We start from the raw sequence: 16,338 nt of genomic DNA, 5'->3' as shown, positions 1-16,338 counted from the left end.
GTCGGAGAAAGATTATTCCTCAAACAGAATACTTAATAATGTGAATATGACAATTCCCTCATTTACATAGTTTTCATGTAATATCAGTCCAACTCCCAACACTAAAAGCAATATCTAGAACCCTTAACAAACCTAAAGTCTCCCCTCAATACAGAATTCCTACTCTAGAGATTTAAGATCTAGATGAACCTGAAGAATGAGTCGATGGGAGTTGCTGGTTATGGTTCTCACACAACAGGAACAATCAGGAAGTAGAGGCAGGCGGAGGTCTCTGAGCTCTGCACAGTGAGACCCTGTCTGTCTTCTGATGATTCCTGCCATAACAAAGTGGGTGTTCCCAGGGACCCTCGTGGACTCACAGGATAAGGCGGTCTGTGACAGTAGAAGCAGTGACATCACCTCCCTCTTGCTAGGAAAGCAAGCCCCAGGCCCCGTGAGGAAACAGCAGCTTAGCAAGCCCAGGTCAGCTGTACAGCCAGGGTTTGAGAAACACTGTGTCAAAGGCTGGAGCAGCCAAGCTACAGTCCTGAAAAGCAGCCAGCTCCTCAGACTGAACCCGTCCCCACAACTCCCACTCATAGAGCCCAAGTGCAGCCAGATGGGTCAACCTGCCTCCACTCCCACACAAAATATTTTCTCTATGTTTACCTGCATTTTCTTTCCTACAGAAGAATAGTCATTTTTACAACTAATGGACTGAGTCAGTCACCATTCTGTTGCTGAAACAAATTATGTAAAGGAATTAAATAAAGGAAAGGAGGTTCCTTTGCTCTCATACCAGTTTAAGAACATAAAAATAAATAAATAAATAAACAAAAAAAAATTAAAATCCTCTAACCAAAACAACAACAACCAGACACAGGCATTTGTGAGCCCTATACAAGCAGTATCATTTGCAAAGTGTATAGTCCATACAACCAACAATACACAATAGCTCAGTCATAAAAACAGATCTAATACAATGTAAGTCATATATAATTTTAAATTTTCTGACAGCTACATTAAAAATATTAAGTAATATTATTTTAATAATATATTTCATTTGACAATATATACAAAATAATCTTCTTTCAATATGTAACCAATATTATAAAACTATTAGGAGCTAGGCATATGGAAGAGAGTACATATAGCATATGTTAGACCCTGAGTTCAATCCCTAGCACCAACATACACACAAACATACATTTAATATGTATAGGTGTTTATAAATACTATATATACATATATCTTTTACATTTTTTCATAACAAAGCTTTAAAATCCTGTGTTTTCTGCATACCATATTACACCAAACTAGCCAGCAGACACCTGTGGCTACTACCTCCTAATCCGAGACAGTTTTGCCACACAGTATAGAAAAAGAGGTTCTTGCCAGGCGGTGGTGGCACACGCCTTTAATCCCAGCACTTGGGAGGCAGAGGCAGGTGGATTTCTGAGTTTGAGGCCAGCCTGGTCTACAGAGTGAGTTCAGGACAGCCAGGGCTACACAGAGAAACCCTGTCTTGGAAGAAAAAAAAAAAAAGAAGTTCTTACTAATTCTAAGTCTATACACGTAAATCTGTAATATTAACTTGGCTGCATGAAGTATATAAAGAAAATTCAGTTTCACACAGATGTAGGTAAAGACTATTTTAATAGTCTTCTTAGAAAATTATACACACACACGTTATTCTTTACTACTCAAGTAAAATATAACAATTTGTTTCTTAAAGACCAGTTGCAATGTGGCTTCTGAAACCTAATCACTGATTTTTTTGTACTGTTATATTTAATATCCATGTGTTAATCATGTGCTTTGTAAATGATGTGCTGGAAAATACAGCTTGAGTTATACAGCTGTTCCGTTATACATTTTTTAAATTGCATTTGTTAATATCACCTATCTCCTCAGCCGTTAAAGTAATGAGGCTGTCAACATTATAATGGCAGATACACGTTTTTTCAAGGTTATAACTGTCTTCTGAAAGTTCAAATTCCAACATTAATAACACCCGTCAGTTGTTTTCCCTAAATGACACTCACTCCAGCACTTGAGAAAACTGGCTGCCAGAACCCAGATCTAAATGTATAATCAGTTTGTCAGCCATGCAGTCAAATAAAAATGGAATTCCATAAGGCAGGATTTTGAAGGCTTTTTCTCAATTATTCCCCATGTATTCACCATTACCCAGCAAAAGCAATCCACATATCTCATGTCTTCTAATGATATGAAACACATAGCCAGTAAGGTAATGAAAAGAAACTCAAAATCACAAATGGTTAGAAATATGTACATGGAAACCATGACATATCATTAGGGTACACTCACAGAAATGACAGAACATGGCTGAGTACTGGAGAGACAAGGAAGCTGGAAAGCTGGGGTCACTGCACACTGCTGGGACTATAAACAGTACACACACTATGAAAAGCAGAGGGAAGCGCCTCCGAAAACTAGGCACAGAATAGATAACAAAAAGTGTACAACTAGGGATTCATGTATGCATGCGTGCGTGCATAGATACATACATGTATACAAACAGCAACATATGTACACAGCAATTGTAGCCTAGGGTAGATACAAGCCAAATGTCCATGAACAGGTGGACAGATACCCAAATGTGTTAAACGCCCACGGGGCAGCATCGGACTTTAAGAGGATGGGGAGCTGGTTTTGAAGGCACATGCCAATGATCCCAGCATTTGAGAGGCTTAGGCAAGCTGGTCATTCTTGTTGTCTACCTAAAAAAAATAAAATAAAATAAAAAAATAAAAGAATGAAATTCTGAGGCAAACTATACTAGCTAGATTCTAGTCCTGAAGAGATGATGTTAAGAAAGGACAAATGCTATCTGCTTCTACTTCTGGGAAGTGCCTAGACTACTCAAATTCCTAAAAACAGACTAGTGCTTCTCAGCAGCTGAAGGGGGGGACAGCGGATTCCATTTAGGACAGACCCTGCTCACCCCATCCAGCCCTATGAGCACTGCTAGGCGCTGCCTTGCTGGATCCAGCTAACAAAACTGGTGCAGTTGTACATGGCACACCAGGAAGAGCACGGATACATTATCTCATTTAGGACAGAACTTTTCTAGCAGGAGACTATTGATTAATTCAAAGGAAGCCAGGTATGGTGGCTTGAATGGGAAATGTCTCCCAGAAGCCGACGAGTTTGACCCCTTGGTCTCTAGCTGTTGGTGCTGTTTGGAAAAGTTATGGAATTTCAGGACATGGAGCCCGTTTGGAGGAAGTACATTAATGGCGTGGTGGGGTGACAGTGTATAGCCTCACCCTATGTTTTGTGTGTTCCAGGCACCAGGCCCTTCTTCCTATACCCTCCCCGTCCTGCTTCCTAAGAAACTTTAGATGTGATCTCTCAGCGTCCTTCTCCAGCTGCTACGCCTTCCTTGCCACTACGGACCTCTAACCCACTGGAATTGTAAGTCAACTCATTTTAAACTTTCCAAATTAATCAGTCTTGCCTCAAAAGCTGTAGCACCTGAATTGATGGTCTTCAAAAGGAATAAACAAGCTTTAATTTTGAAACTCAGGATAAAAATGTTCAGGAGCATTGCACCGCCATACTCCTCAGTCGGAAATACTCCAGCTGTCTCTGAGATACCAAAGCCCACGGCCTCCTGACATCAACGTGCAAGTCCTCGTCTTCATCAAGAGTCCTGATGTGCACAGAGCCTATGCGAGGCACACACATTAGAGGAAGTGCTAGGGTAGTGCACTAACCAACACCAGCCCTGTGACTCTGGGCTCCACCAATCTCCCTTCCCATAGTTAGAAATGAGGAAACTAAAATTCAATAAGCAGTTCAATTATGAAAAGTCTAAGGGAGCATTTTCTAAAGACTGTTAGTCCAGCAACACTAATTCTGTTCAATACAATGCTTAGATCAATTTCAAAAGGAGACTGATACGTTATCATTAATTCAGGATTGTATACACCAGACACGAATCCTATCTCTAGTTTTCCAAAAGGTAAAAATCAATAGACCTGACTTCACATCATCCATCGTGGTTCTTACAGTCTGAATATGAGATGCACCCAACTGGGTATGTTTCGTACTCAGTCCCTAGCTGTTAGCAGCACTCAGAGGTGCTGGAGGTTTTAGGGCAGGGAGGGACGGGCCTATGAGGGTGTGCTTTTAAAGGTTATACCTAGTCTGTGCTCTTCCCTTCTCTCTGTCTCTGTGCAGCATGAGGTGAGCTACTCTGGGACAGCACATGCTCCTTGCTATTCTGTCTCCTTGTTGTCTCAGAAGCCATGGCTAAGATAAGTCTGTGTTAGGTTGTCCTCTTGGGGCATCTGTCACAGCAACCTTAACTTTCTGAGATGCCTGCGTCATCAAACAACAGTGCCGGGATGCAAAAACAAACAAACAGTTCGCATACACATCCAAGTTTCTTATTCTAGAAATTCATAAGATTCATAAAAATCCAATTTTGAACAACTAAAAATTCATAAATGTGCTTCCTACATCTTCTTTAGATCAAACTATAACAAGCACACAGAAAAAGAAATAAAACCCTGGAGAGATAGCTCAGTGGTTAAGAGCACTGGCTGAGGTCCTGAGTTCAATTCAGCAATCACAATGTGGCTCATAGCCATCTGTAATGGAATCTGATGCCCTCTTCTTGAAGACAGAGCATTAACATATATAAAATAAATAAATAAATAAATCTTTAAAAAACAAAAAGAAAACCCAGACCTGGGAGAGTTGTCTTCTATTTTGTTTTTCTTTTAAAGACAGGATCCCATAATAAAATTCTGAGCAATATTCCTGCACCAATTGCTTAAGTATAGCCTCCCATGAGCTACCATATTTAGGTTACTTGCATATATTCAAAAATTACCATTGAAATAAGATATAAAAAAAATAAGTGTTTAAGTATGAATAAAAAGTACTTTTAAAAAAGAAAAGAAGAGAAAGAAAATGGCTCATGTTGAAGGCCTGACTCAGCTGGCAATCACTGAGGAGTGACTGGATCATGGGCTCTGACATCACCCATGGGGTAAAACACTGAATTATAGTCACATGATTCAACAAATTCTTGGATGGTGATATACTAGGAGCTAGGCCTATCTACAAAAGAAGTAAGCACTGGGGTTGTGCCTGTGGTCCCACGCCCTTCGTGTCTGATGAACGGCCCTGCCTCGCCCGGGGCCAAGAAACAAAGTCAGGGGCCACAGGCTGACTGACGGTCTGTCCGATACCATGAGCCCAAGGTTCCTCCTCTTCTCTTTACATCCTTCCCATGAAGAGCCAGCAAAAAAATGAAACTATAGCGCTACCTTTACTGGACTAGAAATAAAAACCACTCATTTGGGTTGAGATTCTGAAGTTTCTCACTTGGGATATATATATAAATAGTATTTTGATAAAAGGTTTTTTAAAATGTCAAATACTTATCAATCAGTTTGACTATTTGTGAAGATTTGAACTGGGCAGGTTTGATCAATTAACCATAGCCCTATACTAATGAGAACTGGAACTTAGTACACTCCTAATTTTGATCCACCATATTATATACTTCACACATAAAAACTTTGATATCCACATTACTGCAATCAGCTATCTTAAAAGGTTGTTACTCATCACAGAAGACACCATCAACACATAACACATAAACACACGTATTTACTCTAATTCTGGAAATAAAAAAATAAAAACAAAACAAAAAAGTATGCGCCCTACTGGTTAAATCACTTTCCCTACACCAAAGCCAGGACACTAACTAGCACTCAGCAGCAGAGTTTACACCAAAGCCAGGACACTACCTAGCACTCAGCAGCAGAGTTTACACCAAAGCCAGGACACTACCTAGCACTCAGCGGCAGAGTTTACACCAAAGCCAGGACACTACCTAGCACTCAGCAGCAGTCTATGACCCAGGCCACAGAATAAAGTGAGTCAGCACATAGGATCACACTTCCTAGGAAACACTTCACAAGATTCAGTTGTGGAATATTCCACTATTTTGTTTAGCGATTTTAGTATGAATATCTTAATGATTCCAGAGTGAACGGTGAAATCTAGCATACTGACAATCTCATTCACAAGAAGGTAAGTGTGTAAAAGTCCAAGCCAGTCCTAACAATGGTGCAGCCAACAAGCACCGCGGAAAACAAGGAACTGCAGCATTTAGGCAGGGAAGGGGGATGGCAGAACTCTTTCACTCTCAGAAATCAAGTATGGAAGAATGTCAAGATAATGATGATGTGCTATGTGCTATGAACAAAACCATATATAACATGATTGCTCCCCTCTGACCTTGTGCTAAGATTCAAAAGTCCTCATCTAAAAGCATAGTCAAGATTTACATAGAACTAAGTAATTCCAATGTGGCCTGCTCCAGTTAGGAGTCCCAAAACTAGAGGAGAGCCTCAAAAGATGTTCCCCTTCCTCCTGATCTCTTACCCTCTCAGCCACCCATCCTATTAAACCTTGGGTGGGTGCTACCCCCCACCCACCCAAGAGATGGCCACATGCAACTGACCAGTCTCCAAAAGGGTTCTGCCACAAGAAGAGTTACACACCACCCAATTAGAACCCCCCAGCTCCTCACTATACCACAATAATGACTTCCTTTAGTGGAGTGATACCAGTCAAGGGACCTCAAGCAAGAACATTTTGAAAGCCACACCTAAATAAAAGCCCAGAAAACAAAAATTAACTAGACATGTAAACAGAAAAAAAAAAAGTCCAAAATTCAAAATCCAATCTCATAATGTTTTTGTCCACCCAGTTAATACTATACCTACACTATTATAAAGTGTCTTCTTTCAGTTCCTTCCTATTTTAGTTTCTACAGAAGGACATAAAAGCAGGTTGGGGGTTGGGGGCTGGGGGCTGGGGCTGGGGCGCAGTGGCAGCGTGCAGGAAAGGAGGAAGGGGGCAGAGGAACAACCGTCGGCAGCAAACCAGCAAACATGAACACATCTGCTCTCAGTGAAGTTTACTAAGTTTTCTGGTCACTGTGGAAGTCAAATCCTCTTTCACAAATACACTGAATGCCTACTATGAGTACAACATGTAAAGGTAACAGAAGACTGCAAGCCAAATCCTAAATGGGCTATGTTTTCAAATAAAGAAAACCTTTTATTGAAACAGAATAAAGTTGAGGAAGCGCTATCACATGAGAAACAGCTGCCACACCTGGGGCCAAAGGCTGAGACAGGTTTCAGAAGCAAACAAAAGGTTTGCAATAAGAAATCATATTAATAAATGCCTCCTAAAATCCCTAATTTCAACAAGGGGCAGGGGACACAACAACAGGAATCTGCATTCTAGGCAAATGTAACAAGATAACTAAAACAGAAATGACTTGGTCTCTCTGCCAACTACACCACAGGCTGGGTGATGGACCCACCAGGACTTCTTCCGCTTCGTCCACCCATAAGCCCTATCTGCCTAAGAAAGCTACTCAGCATGCACAGTAGATGCACCAGTCACGCTTCAGTGACAACACACTACACAGAAATGGAAAGGAACCTTTGGCACACACAGCTTCCCACTTATTAAAAGAAAACTAAATGTATATACTAGTGAAATGAATGCCCTCATTTGTTTATACATAGGGAATTAGAGCTTTTTTTTTTTTTTTTTTTTTTTTAAAGACAGGGTTTCTCTATGTAGCCCTGGCTGTCCTGGAAGTCACTCTGTAGACCAGGCTGGCCTCGAACTCAGAAATCCGCCTGCCTCTGCCCCCCAAGTGCTGGGATTAAAGGTGTGCGCCACCACCACCCGGGAATTAGATCTTGGCTAAATATTTGATTCTGCAGAACACAGAGTATTTTCAATGTTTTTTAGCTGATTGATATTTTCACTTTATAATTGTTGACGTTGAGAACACTCATATAACATTCAGCACAAAATGGCAAACATGAGTTTAGAGCCATTTCAAAAATTGTCAGAAAGTCTGTTAAACATATTTTTTTTACAAAATTCAAGCCAACAATTCAAATAATAATTTTTAAACATTCTAATCTAATGTAATGCAATCCAAATATAACCTAATTTGATATGAGGAATGACAACAGGAAAATACTACACCTTTGTTTTCCTGTAATTAAAGCACTGTGCTTCTAGAAAAGCAGAAGTGTGTTCAGTAAAAGCACTGCAATTCCTACATTAACTCTCCAATCGAGCCAAGATGTTTCAGGCAGTGTTTGTTGGTATTGCACGGTAAAACAGCATACACTAGGCAAGGTGTGCTCTGTGCTCAGAACCCAGACGGCAGAGGAGGCAGCCAGAGCAACAGAGGCTCCCAGAGCACCTCGGAGGCCTTACACGCTTCATTTTCAATTAGTTTTTAGTCTTTGGTCATTCAGAAACCTTTTACTGTTGCCAAAATTCTTCACACACACACCCCCACACACACTGTTACATAACCCATGGGGTGGTGACCCACAGTTTAAGAAGCTGGGATATAAACAAAACATTCATTTCTCACAGTTCTAGAGACTAGGTGGCCTGAGATAAAGATGCCATTGGATTCAATGTGGCAACCGACGCAGGGTAAGTGTGGGGACGTTCTGAGAGACAGTTATCATGATGCTAGGATAGGCGTTCACTAAACAAGTTTTAAAACTAAACCTGACTCAGAGCTCTGCTCTCTGGCATACAGTGCACTGCTGGATATGTCACATGACTCCATTTTCAATCTTCTCGTACACTAAATCCATGTTTCAGGAGAGGAAACGTTTCCTAAGCATCTAACTCAACACAGAAAAAACAATTCTAATCACTGGGTATGCACAAGAGGACAGGAGCCAAGGACCCAGGATGCTAGAGAATTTGCCTCCTCCTCTCTACTTCACAGGCACACCATAAACTATCCCACGGGCACACAGAATGTGCCTCTCTCTGCTCTCATTTTCTGTGTTTTTCTTTTTCAAAAGCCACCTCTGCAGAATAAGAAAGCTATGTCGATAGAGTGAGAGGACTATGCACAGACCCCTGGTTAGTCTTGAAGTTAAAAAGATTAAGTGAAATGACACTCAGAATTAGCTTGCCTTCACAAAAGTCAAAAAAATTGCAGGGTCCCCTGGCCCAAGTAAAAGATTTTGATGGTCCAATAAAGAGCCCTTCATTGGTATTTTTCAACTTGCAAATAACGTCTTTAATTATATTAAAAACATGTGGTTTGAAGCAGAAACCAGGGCTGTGAGCTCCCTCAGTGGGTAAAAGCACCTGCCCAGAAGAACTAAGTCTTCGGGGTCCCACGGAAAGAGAAAACCAGTTCCCAAAAGCTGCCACTCTGACCTCTACACGGCTGCTGCGGCATGCACCAGCACTCTCAAGTCTACAATAATCATAAATAAAATAAAGTACATTTATTTTTAAAAGTCAAACATCACCATAGTTGAATGACCGTGGGAGAGTTCAGGAACTTGTAAATGCGGCAGCAATTAAGAGTCTTTCTAGCCAGATGCCTTTGATCCCAGCACTCCAGAGGCAGAGGCAGAGGCAGAGGCAGAAGCAGAAGCAGGCGGAGCTCTGAGTTATAGGACAGCTAGGTCTACACAAAGAAACCCTGTCTCAGAAAGAGAGAGAGACAGAGAGACAGAGAGAGAGAGAGAGAGAGAGAGAGAGAGAGAGAGAGAGAGAGAGAGAGAGAGAGAGAGAGAGAGAAAGAGAAAGAGACAGAGAGAGAGTTTCTAGTTCCCCAAAGTTTCCTATCTCCTAGGAGAGGTAAGAGACCAACAATAATTACCTACCTTAGTGTTTTTAAGGGCTAACGTGATCACATTTCAAAACAAAAGACTGAACGTGATACAACAAAAGAAAGCAAATGGCCACAAGTGTCCAGAGAAAGGAAACAGCTATCATAAGCGTTAGTTAGGAGCAGGGACTACACCAAGTGACAGGCAAACCCAAGTGTGGGTCACAGCATAACAGGAAGCAGAGCACACTCAAGCTAGAGCAGAGTCCAGGGGTCAGACAGTAAAGGTGGGTTGCAGGGTACCAACGGTTGTGACCACCAGGCCCAGAAATGGATACAGCAAGCACAGCTCCACTTGAAATAGCCCACATTTCCAGACATCAAATCCACACTTGTCTAACGAGTGGCTGCAGCAAGGGTATCAGGTACCATACACCCTCCAAGGCCCTTACATTTGAACACTAACATTTTAATCTTCACTGTCACTTTTAGTCATTTCATTTTATACATTTCTCAACCATTTTCTATCCAGCAATCTGTATGAATGTAGGAAAATCAGTTACCATTTTAAATTACTCATTATCTTCCTGTTACATTAAACCCAAACTCAACCTGCTGTGCAAAGCCCATCACCGCCACCTTGGAGCTGTCTCCAGATGACCCACCATCATGGTCCACATGATCCCGCTCAACAAGAGCCATCTCCGTGGTCCACTGCTCTAAACACTTTTCAGCTCCTGAAGGCCTTCTTCACACAGGGCGTGCTCCTTCTCCGCCTACTCTACAACAGCCCTATCTCCATGTCTCACTAGCTAACACTTCTTGCCCTTTGGCTTCTGCTAAAGTGCTGAAAGGCTCTTCTTCATTCCCTAAACTCAATTGTTCTAAGACCATATGCTCTCTCTTCACTCTTAACCACATTATCCAAGAGAGCTCTACTTCTTTAATGTTTGTCTTCCGCATTACACTACATGTTCTACTGAGCTAGAGAGAGTGGCTGTATCCTTTATAGGAGCTGAACTTAATACAAATGTGGGACCCAACAATCGTTGATATTTCTGTAAAACTCTCCCCTCTACCCTTCCTGTCCTCTCTTGGTAATATTAACTTAAGTCTCTGGGTAGCCAAAGGTGATTTCTTCCAGTAAGATACTCAAATTCACCATTTTCTATGGACTTTACTGCAAAATTAAGTGTACAGTATGTTACTACTTTCTTATAAAATTAACAATGAGGAGCAGCTAATATTCAGCTTACACTCATTCACTCCACGTAGTTAATGCTCAGAAGGCTACTAAGTTACGTTTACAGAATTCTGTAACTCTCCAATTACTGAGAGCAGCATAAGCATACCCGTGAGTATATCGTAGGAATTACCCTCACCACCTCTCAGTGCCATGCCTATTCAGTCCAGGTAACCTCAAGATTAATTAGCTCAGCCCATCATCTGTGTTCTACTCCTGACATCCTCTTTAAGGCCATTCTGTACACTAAATATGTGGGCGGAAAAAAATAACCATCAACAAGAACCGACTTCCTGAGCATAGTGTGTGGCAAGCGCTCACACCTGGGAAGAGCCCGCAAGTTTTTAGACTCAGCTACACAGCAAGTTTGAGGCCAGCCAGAGCTACATGAGACCCTGTTTCAAAACAAACAAAACTGAACAAACAAGTCTTCCTGCTCCCCCACACAAGCATTAAAACCCTTCTATTGGACATATAGATGAACAACAAGCCAGTCCTACCTTTTAATAAAAGCTGAAAAGCTGTATTGAGTTATTCGTGCTTGACAAGTGCGCGTTGTTTAAAGCTAACATAAGCAGGTAACTCTGCCTCATTTAAAAGCTCGAAGTCAGGATTAGTTCAACACCTGAAACTGAGTCACTTTTTGAGAAAACACAAGAAAATGCCTCTCTATGGTATCAGTCCTAAAAACTTTCAGTAGAAAATGAGAGCGGGTGAGGGGGAGTTCCAAGCACTTTCAAGCATATACATGCTTGACTAGAAGGACAGTAACAGAAAGTGTTTCACAGAGAGAACTATACCAACAGTTTAGTGCATACCAAAGTATGGCCCTGAAAATGCTTTGGTTGTAGCTAAGGTACTACACAAATCCATGCACACACGATTTGGTCACCATTTCAGCACTCTATCTTTGTCACATTGTCAACTTGCTAAACCTCCCCAAGTCCCTATTCTTGGCACTCTGATGGTCACTTGCAGATATACAAAGGGGCAGAAAACTCTTCTCTTTGCATGCTTCTAGTTTAGCTCTCATGCTGTCAGCAAGGGTCCTTCCCATACCATGTACAGTGTAATCTTCTCAGGTGCTTTTTATTGGTGATCTCTGTGTTTGAAAGGCTCCTGAGCACAGCGCAAGCTAGAGTACACAAGTGTAAGAAATGTTCTGGTTTTCCTACAAACGGGTTAGATAATCTTCATTTTGGCCTGAGCCAGAGATATGATATGCTAATGAATCACTAACAGACACTAAACAAGGTATGTTTAAACACAAACACACATAGGACAGGCACATATATAAATCAGCCAACAAGGATGCTGTGAAACAAGGCTTCCTGGTTTCTAACCCTGCCATTTCCCCTGGAAGCAATGATTCAGTATTTGCTAAGCCAGTATTCATTCCAACTTGTAGAACACAGTCAATTACACAGAGGAAGACAGAGAGTGGTATATTGAAAAGACAAGCACGGTCACTTTGAATGCAATGCCTCTTCGCACACACTCACCTCCCATGACAAGCAAGTCTGTCAATTATTGATTAATCATACTTACATGTGGACCAGACTTGTGCCTAGCATCTCACCTAGCCTGCAGAATGACAAAAAATAAAGTGAGTAGTATTTCAATTGTGTGTTCTAGAAAGGAAGACCAGCACACCAGAAAGAAGCCTAGGTAGGCCCTGCTTTCTAGATATTTAAACCTGACCCAGGAGCCAAGGCGTTAACACAGGAAATTCCATCTTTCATAAAAGTTCCTTCAACCTTTGCTTCCACCAACACCTGACCATTCATTAAAGCCACATATGTATTTTGGGGTTTTGTTTTGTTTTGTTTTGTCTTCTTTGTTTTTGAGTCCTGGTCTCTCTTTGTAGCCCTGCTGTCTTACAACTTGTTATGTAGACCAGTCTGGCCTTGAACCCACAGAGATCCACTTGCCTGTTATTAAAGGAGAACACCACCACGCCCAGCAGTTAATGAAATAAATTTTAAGGAGGCCAAAACCAAAAGGTAAAGTGCTTGCCAAACAATCATCATTCAGATCCCCAATATACATGCAAAAGCTGAGCACTGTGGCTTTCCTCTATAAACCCCCATGCTAGCAGAAAAAGAGAACAGGTGGGTTCCTGGAGGTCACTGGCTAGCCAGCCTACCCCGGCCTAGCCAAATGTACGAGCTCTGAGGGCAATGTCTTAAAAGTGGAAAAGCAACTGAGGAAGACACTTAACACTGCTCTCCACATAAGTGTACACAGGCATACACAACTAATATCAAATATAAATACTTAAAGCAAAAGTCAGCGGAAGCCATGCATATTGATAACAACCTGCATATAATCCCAGCACTGGAAGGCTGAAGCAGGAGAATGGAAAATTCAAGACTTGCCTAGTAACTGTAGGAGGACTCTGTCTCAAGTCTGGTGGTACGGGCCTGCCTTCATTCGTGTGTGTGTGTGTGTGTGTGTGTGTGTGTGGGTGTGTGTGTGTGTGCGCGCGCGCGCGCATGTGTGTGTGCATGCGCGCACATACACACACACACACAGGAACACTATAAGAGTGATATCAGTGCTTTGTTACTGAGTGTGGGGTAATATAGCAAGGGCTATGTTAAGATTTACAGTCTACTGACAAAATGTTAGTACTTTTCTTAATACTAAGAGACCTGAAAGTCTCAGTGAGAAGGGCTAATATTCAAGCTACACTTCAGCGAACTACTGAACAGAAAGTATACTCGTAAATTACCAGCCACCAAAGCTCAACGCCTACCCAACTTAGCCCACACCTGAAATCCGTGTGGAATCAAAGTTTCCAATGGAGAAAACCTATCCAAAAGCACTCTTCTGAAAATCGGGCAATCCCATCCCTCTACTTCACCAAGGTTCAGAATGTGAGGTTAATCTGAACAATGGCCTACAAAGCCAAGACACACACACACCCCTGATAATGTAAGTCTGCTTTTCCCTTATTTTACAGACAGAAGCCCTCAGTTTTTTTCTTGTGCTGATTCCTATTGTTCATGGAATTTCAAAACTACAAGTGGAAGCTGTCTTGTTTTCAAATCATGTCAACATGTCTCCCGACAGTCTCTGGTTTTCTTAATTTTATTTTTAAAAGTCACTTACATACCAACAAAAGATATTATTTTAGGGACCTTTTCAACGTATTTCTTAATATTCTGCATTCAAAACTTCAGAGGTCCAGACTTGCAATAAGAAATTAGAAAGTATTTTCCACAAGCTAATTACATCAGAGATACAAAACTAAAGTCAAGCATTTTTTTTAACACCGAGTAAACTTTGTTTTTCGTAACTATGCTTTTACATGCTGTCATAACCTCCTCCAGACAATAAAAGAGCCACCAAAACCTCATATGGGAAAGTTTAACCGTTTCACTTTGCCTGTTAAAGTACTAACAAAATGACAGGGAGAGGACAAAAACAGGACCTTGTGTGGAGAAGATTCTAAACAACGACGATAAACGTACTTCAAGTTTACTCCCCCACGCCACCACCCCCCAGCACCATGTAACTGAACTTGGAAGACCGTGCCAACACACACATTATCTCCATACATACAGCCATATATACAGAGGTTTGTTTAGGTTTTTAGCGGAAACAAACCCCAGCGGAGTCCACCGCCCTGGGAGTCCGGGAGGCTCGGACCCGAAAGCAACGTAGGACACCCGCCAGAGCCCCAGCTGGCAAAGCAGTGTCCCAGCACTGCTTCATCTGACCCTCTCATGAGTCACGGGTCCAATCGTGACACCACATCACTTACTGGGACGTCTTCGATTTCTCTCCTCGCGCCAGGAAGAACAGAGAATGATTTCAAACTCCTAAGCAGGCAACCGTGCCCGCACCGGAGCTGCCGCCAGCGGCTTCACGCCGGAGCCACTCTCCAGCCGCCTGGCCGGCCCCGCAGCCGCCGCCACACCCCGGCCTCCCTCACCTGCCCCCCGCCGCGCCCGTACCTTCGGCCAGCGACTCCTCCAGGGTGACCTGGTAGCGGCCGACGGCGAACACCCGGACCCCCATGGACGAGCTTGCGAAGCCGCCGCCGAGCCCGGCGCCCGCGGCCCCGCCAGCCGCCGCCCCGCCGCCGCTGCCCTCCGACTTGGGCATCCGAGAGAACTTCTTCATGGTCCCGCCGGCGCGCTGGAGGGCACCGGGAGGGCACGAGGGCGCGCGAAGACTCTCGAGAGCCCGGACCCGCGCGTCGCGCAGCGGACAGTCGGGCGCGGCCGACCGTCTCCGAGGGGTCGCCGCCCTTCGCGCGCGCGAGCGTCCGTGCGCAGCGGCTCGCCGCGCCTCACATTCCGCGCGTCCCGAGCGCGTAGCCCCGGCCGCCCGCTGCAGAAGCCCGGCGCCCGCAGAGCCAGCGGGGAGGGCGGGGCCGGGGCGGGGCCGGGGCGGGGCCTGGCGCGCGGGGCGCGAGCGGCCCGGGAGGAGGGAGGGGCCGGCCGAGGTGGGCGTGGCGCTAGGCCCCGCGGCCTGCGCGCCCTGGAGACCGCGGCCGGTCCGCGCCGGCCTCGTACCGACGCCGCCCGCCTCTTGCGGCTGTTGGGGGGCGCGGCGGCGGGGCCAACCGCTCGCAGAGCCGGGCGCCGGGCGCCGCGCGCAAGCGCGCTGTCCTCACCGCCGGAAGTGACGGTTCCGGCTCCGTGTCACGTGGAGGAGGAACGGGCACACCGCCGTGGGGGCTGGGGCTAGGGGTGAAGTCCGGGGTCCCGGTTATTAGGGGGCTGTTCCCGACGCCGGTCGACCGGGTTGCTGGAGTTGGAGTTTTGTGTGTGTCGCTTTGGGGCCCTTAAATGCCGCCAGCAGCTTGACCCACTCTCGGAAGCTGCCCGCTTCGAGTCTCAGCCGGTTTTCCAGACTCTCTCCCGAGAGGCTCGGTTTTCCAGGCTCCCCGGAGCGTGGGCGGAGGAGCAGCGCGTTGCTCGCAGGTTCCCACGGGGCGACTCGCGAAGCCCAGGTGTCCTCGCACTGTACCGGATGTTTGCTCTGGGAAGCGTTCTGCGGCTGAAGAATTACTCCGGAGAGCTTTAACAGCCCTCTGTGTGCAGTGTAGGAGCCGTGCGATTTGTGTTCAGAAACGGGTATTAAGATCATTTTTAAAGATCATTAATCGCTATTGGCTGGGGAAGACATAACCCTGTCGCCCCTAGGTCACTCAGCTGGCTTGTGGCCTGGAGCATCAAAAGTCTTAGTTACTCTCTTTCAGCCGTTCTGAAAAAGTAAGGTTAGGGTCAGATCCTTAGTCCAGTCCGGCAGATTTAGGACTGTTTGGAAACAGAGGCAGCAATTTCTGATCCCACGGGTGAACAAAAGATTCACCCGTTTGAAAAAGAATGCCTGATTGCCACACTTTTCATAAACTGCAAGAGTCTCGTGCCTGCGGGATGGGCACTGGAATTCGGGCAGAGGGCGTGTGGGAGTGGAAAGG

At 44.3% G+C, this 16,338-nt stretch overlaps 1 protein-coding gene across 1 annotated transcript in view; it reads right to left on the bottom strand.

Moving 5' to 3' along the window:
• The window catches only part of Bmp2k (BMP2 inducible kinase), a 103,855-nt gene extending 88,585 nt beyond the window's left edge, over positions 1-15,270 (bottom strand). Inside the window, exon 1 of the mRNA XM_031391226.1 lies at positions 14,864-15,270. Within this exon, the coding sequence (XP_031247086.1) occupies positions 14,864-15,032 (169 nt within the window). The 5' untranslated portion in view covers positions 15,033-15,270. The remainder of the gene's footprint in view (positions 1-14,863) is intronic.
• Between the last annotated feature and the right edge of the window lie 1,068 nt (positions 15,271-16,338).

This window comes from Mastomys coucha, unplaced genomic scaffold (assembly GCF_008632895.1).
Source record: "Mastomys coucha isolate ucsf_1 unplaced genomic scaffold, UCSF_Mcou_1 pScaffold22, whole genome shotgun sequence".
Lineage (NCBI taxonomy): Eukaryota > Metazoa > Chordata > Mammalia > Rodentia > Muridae > Mastomys > Mastomys coucha.
This window is presented reverse-complemented; position numbering and strand designations above follow the sequence as displayed.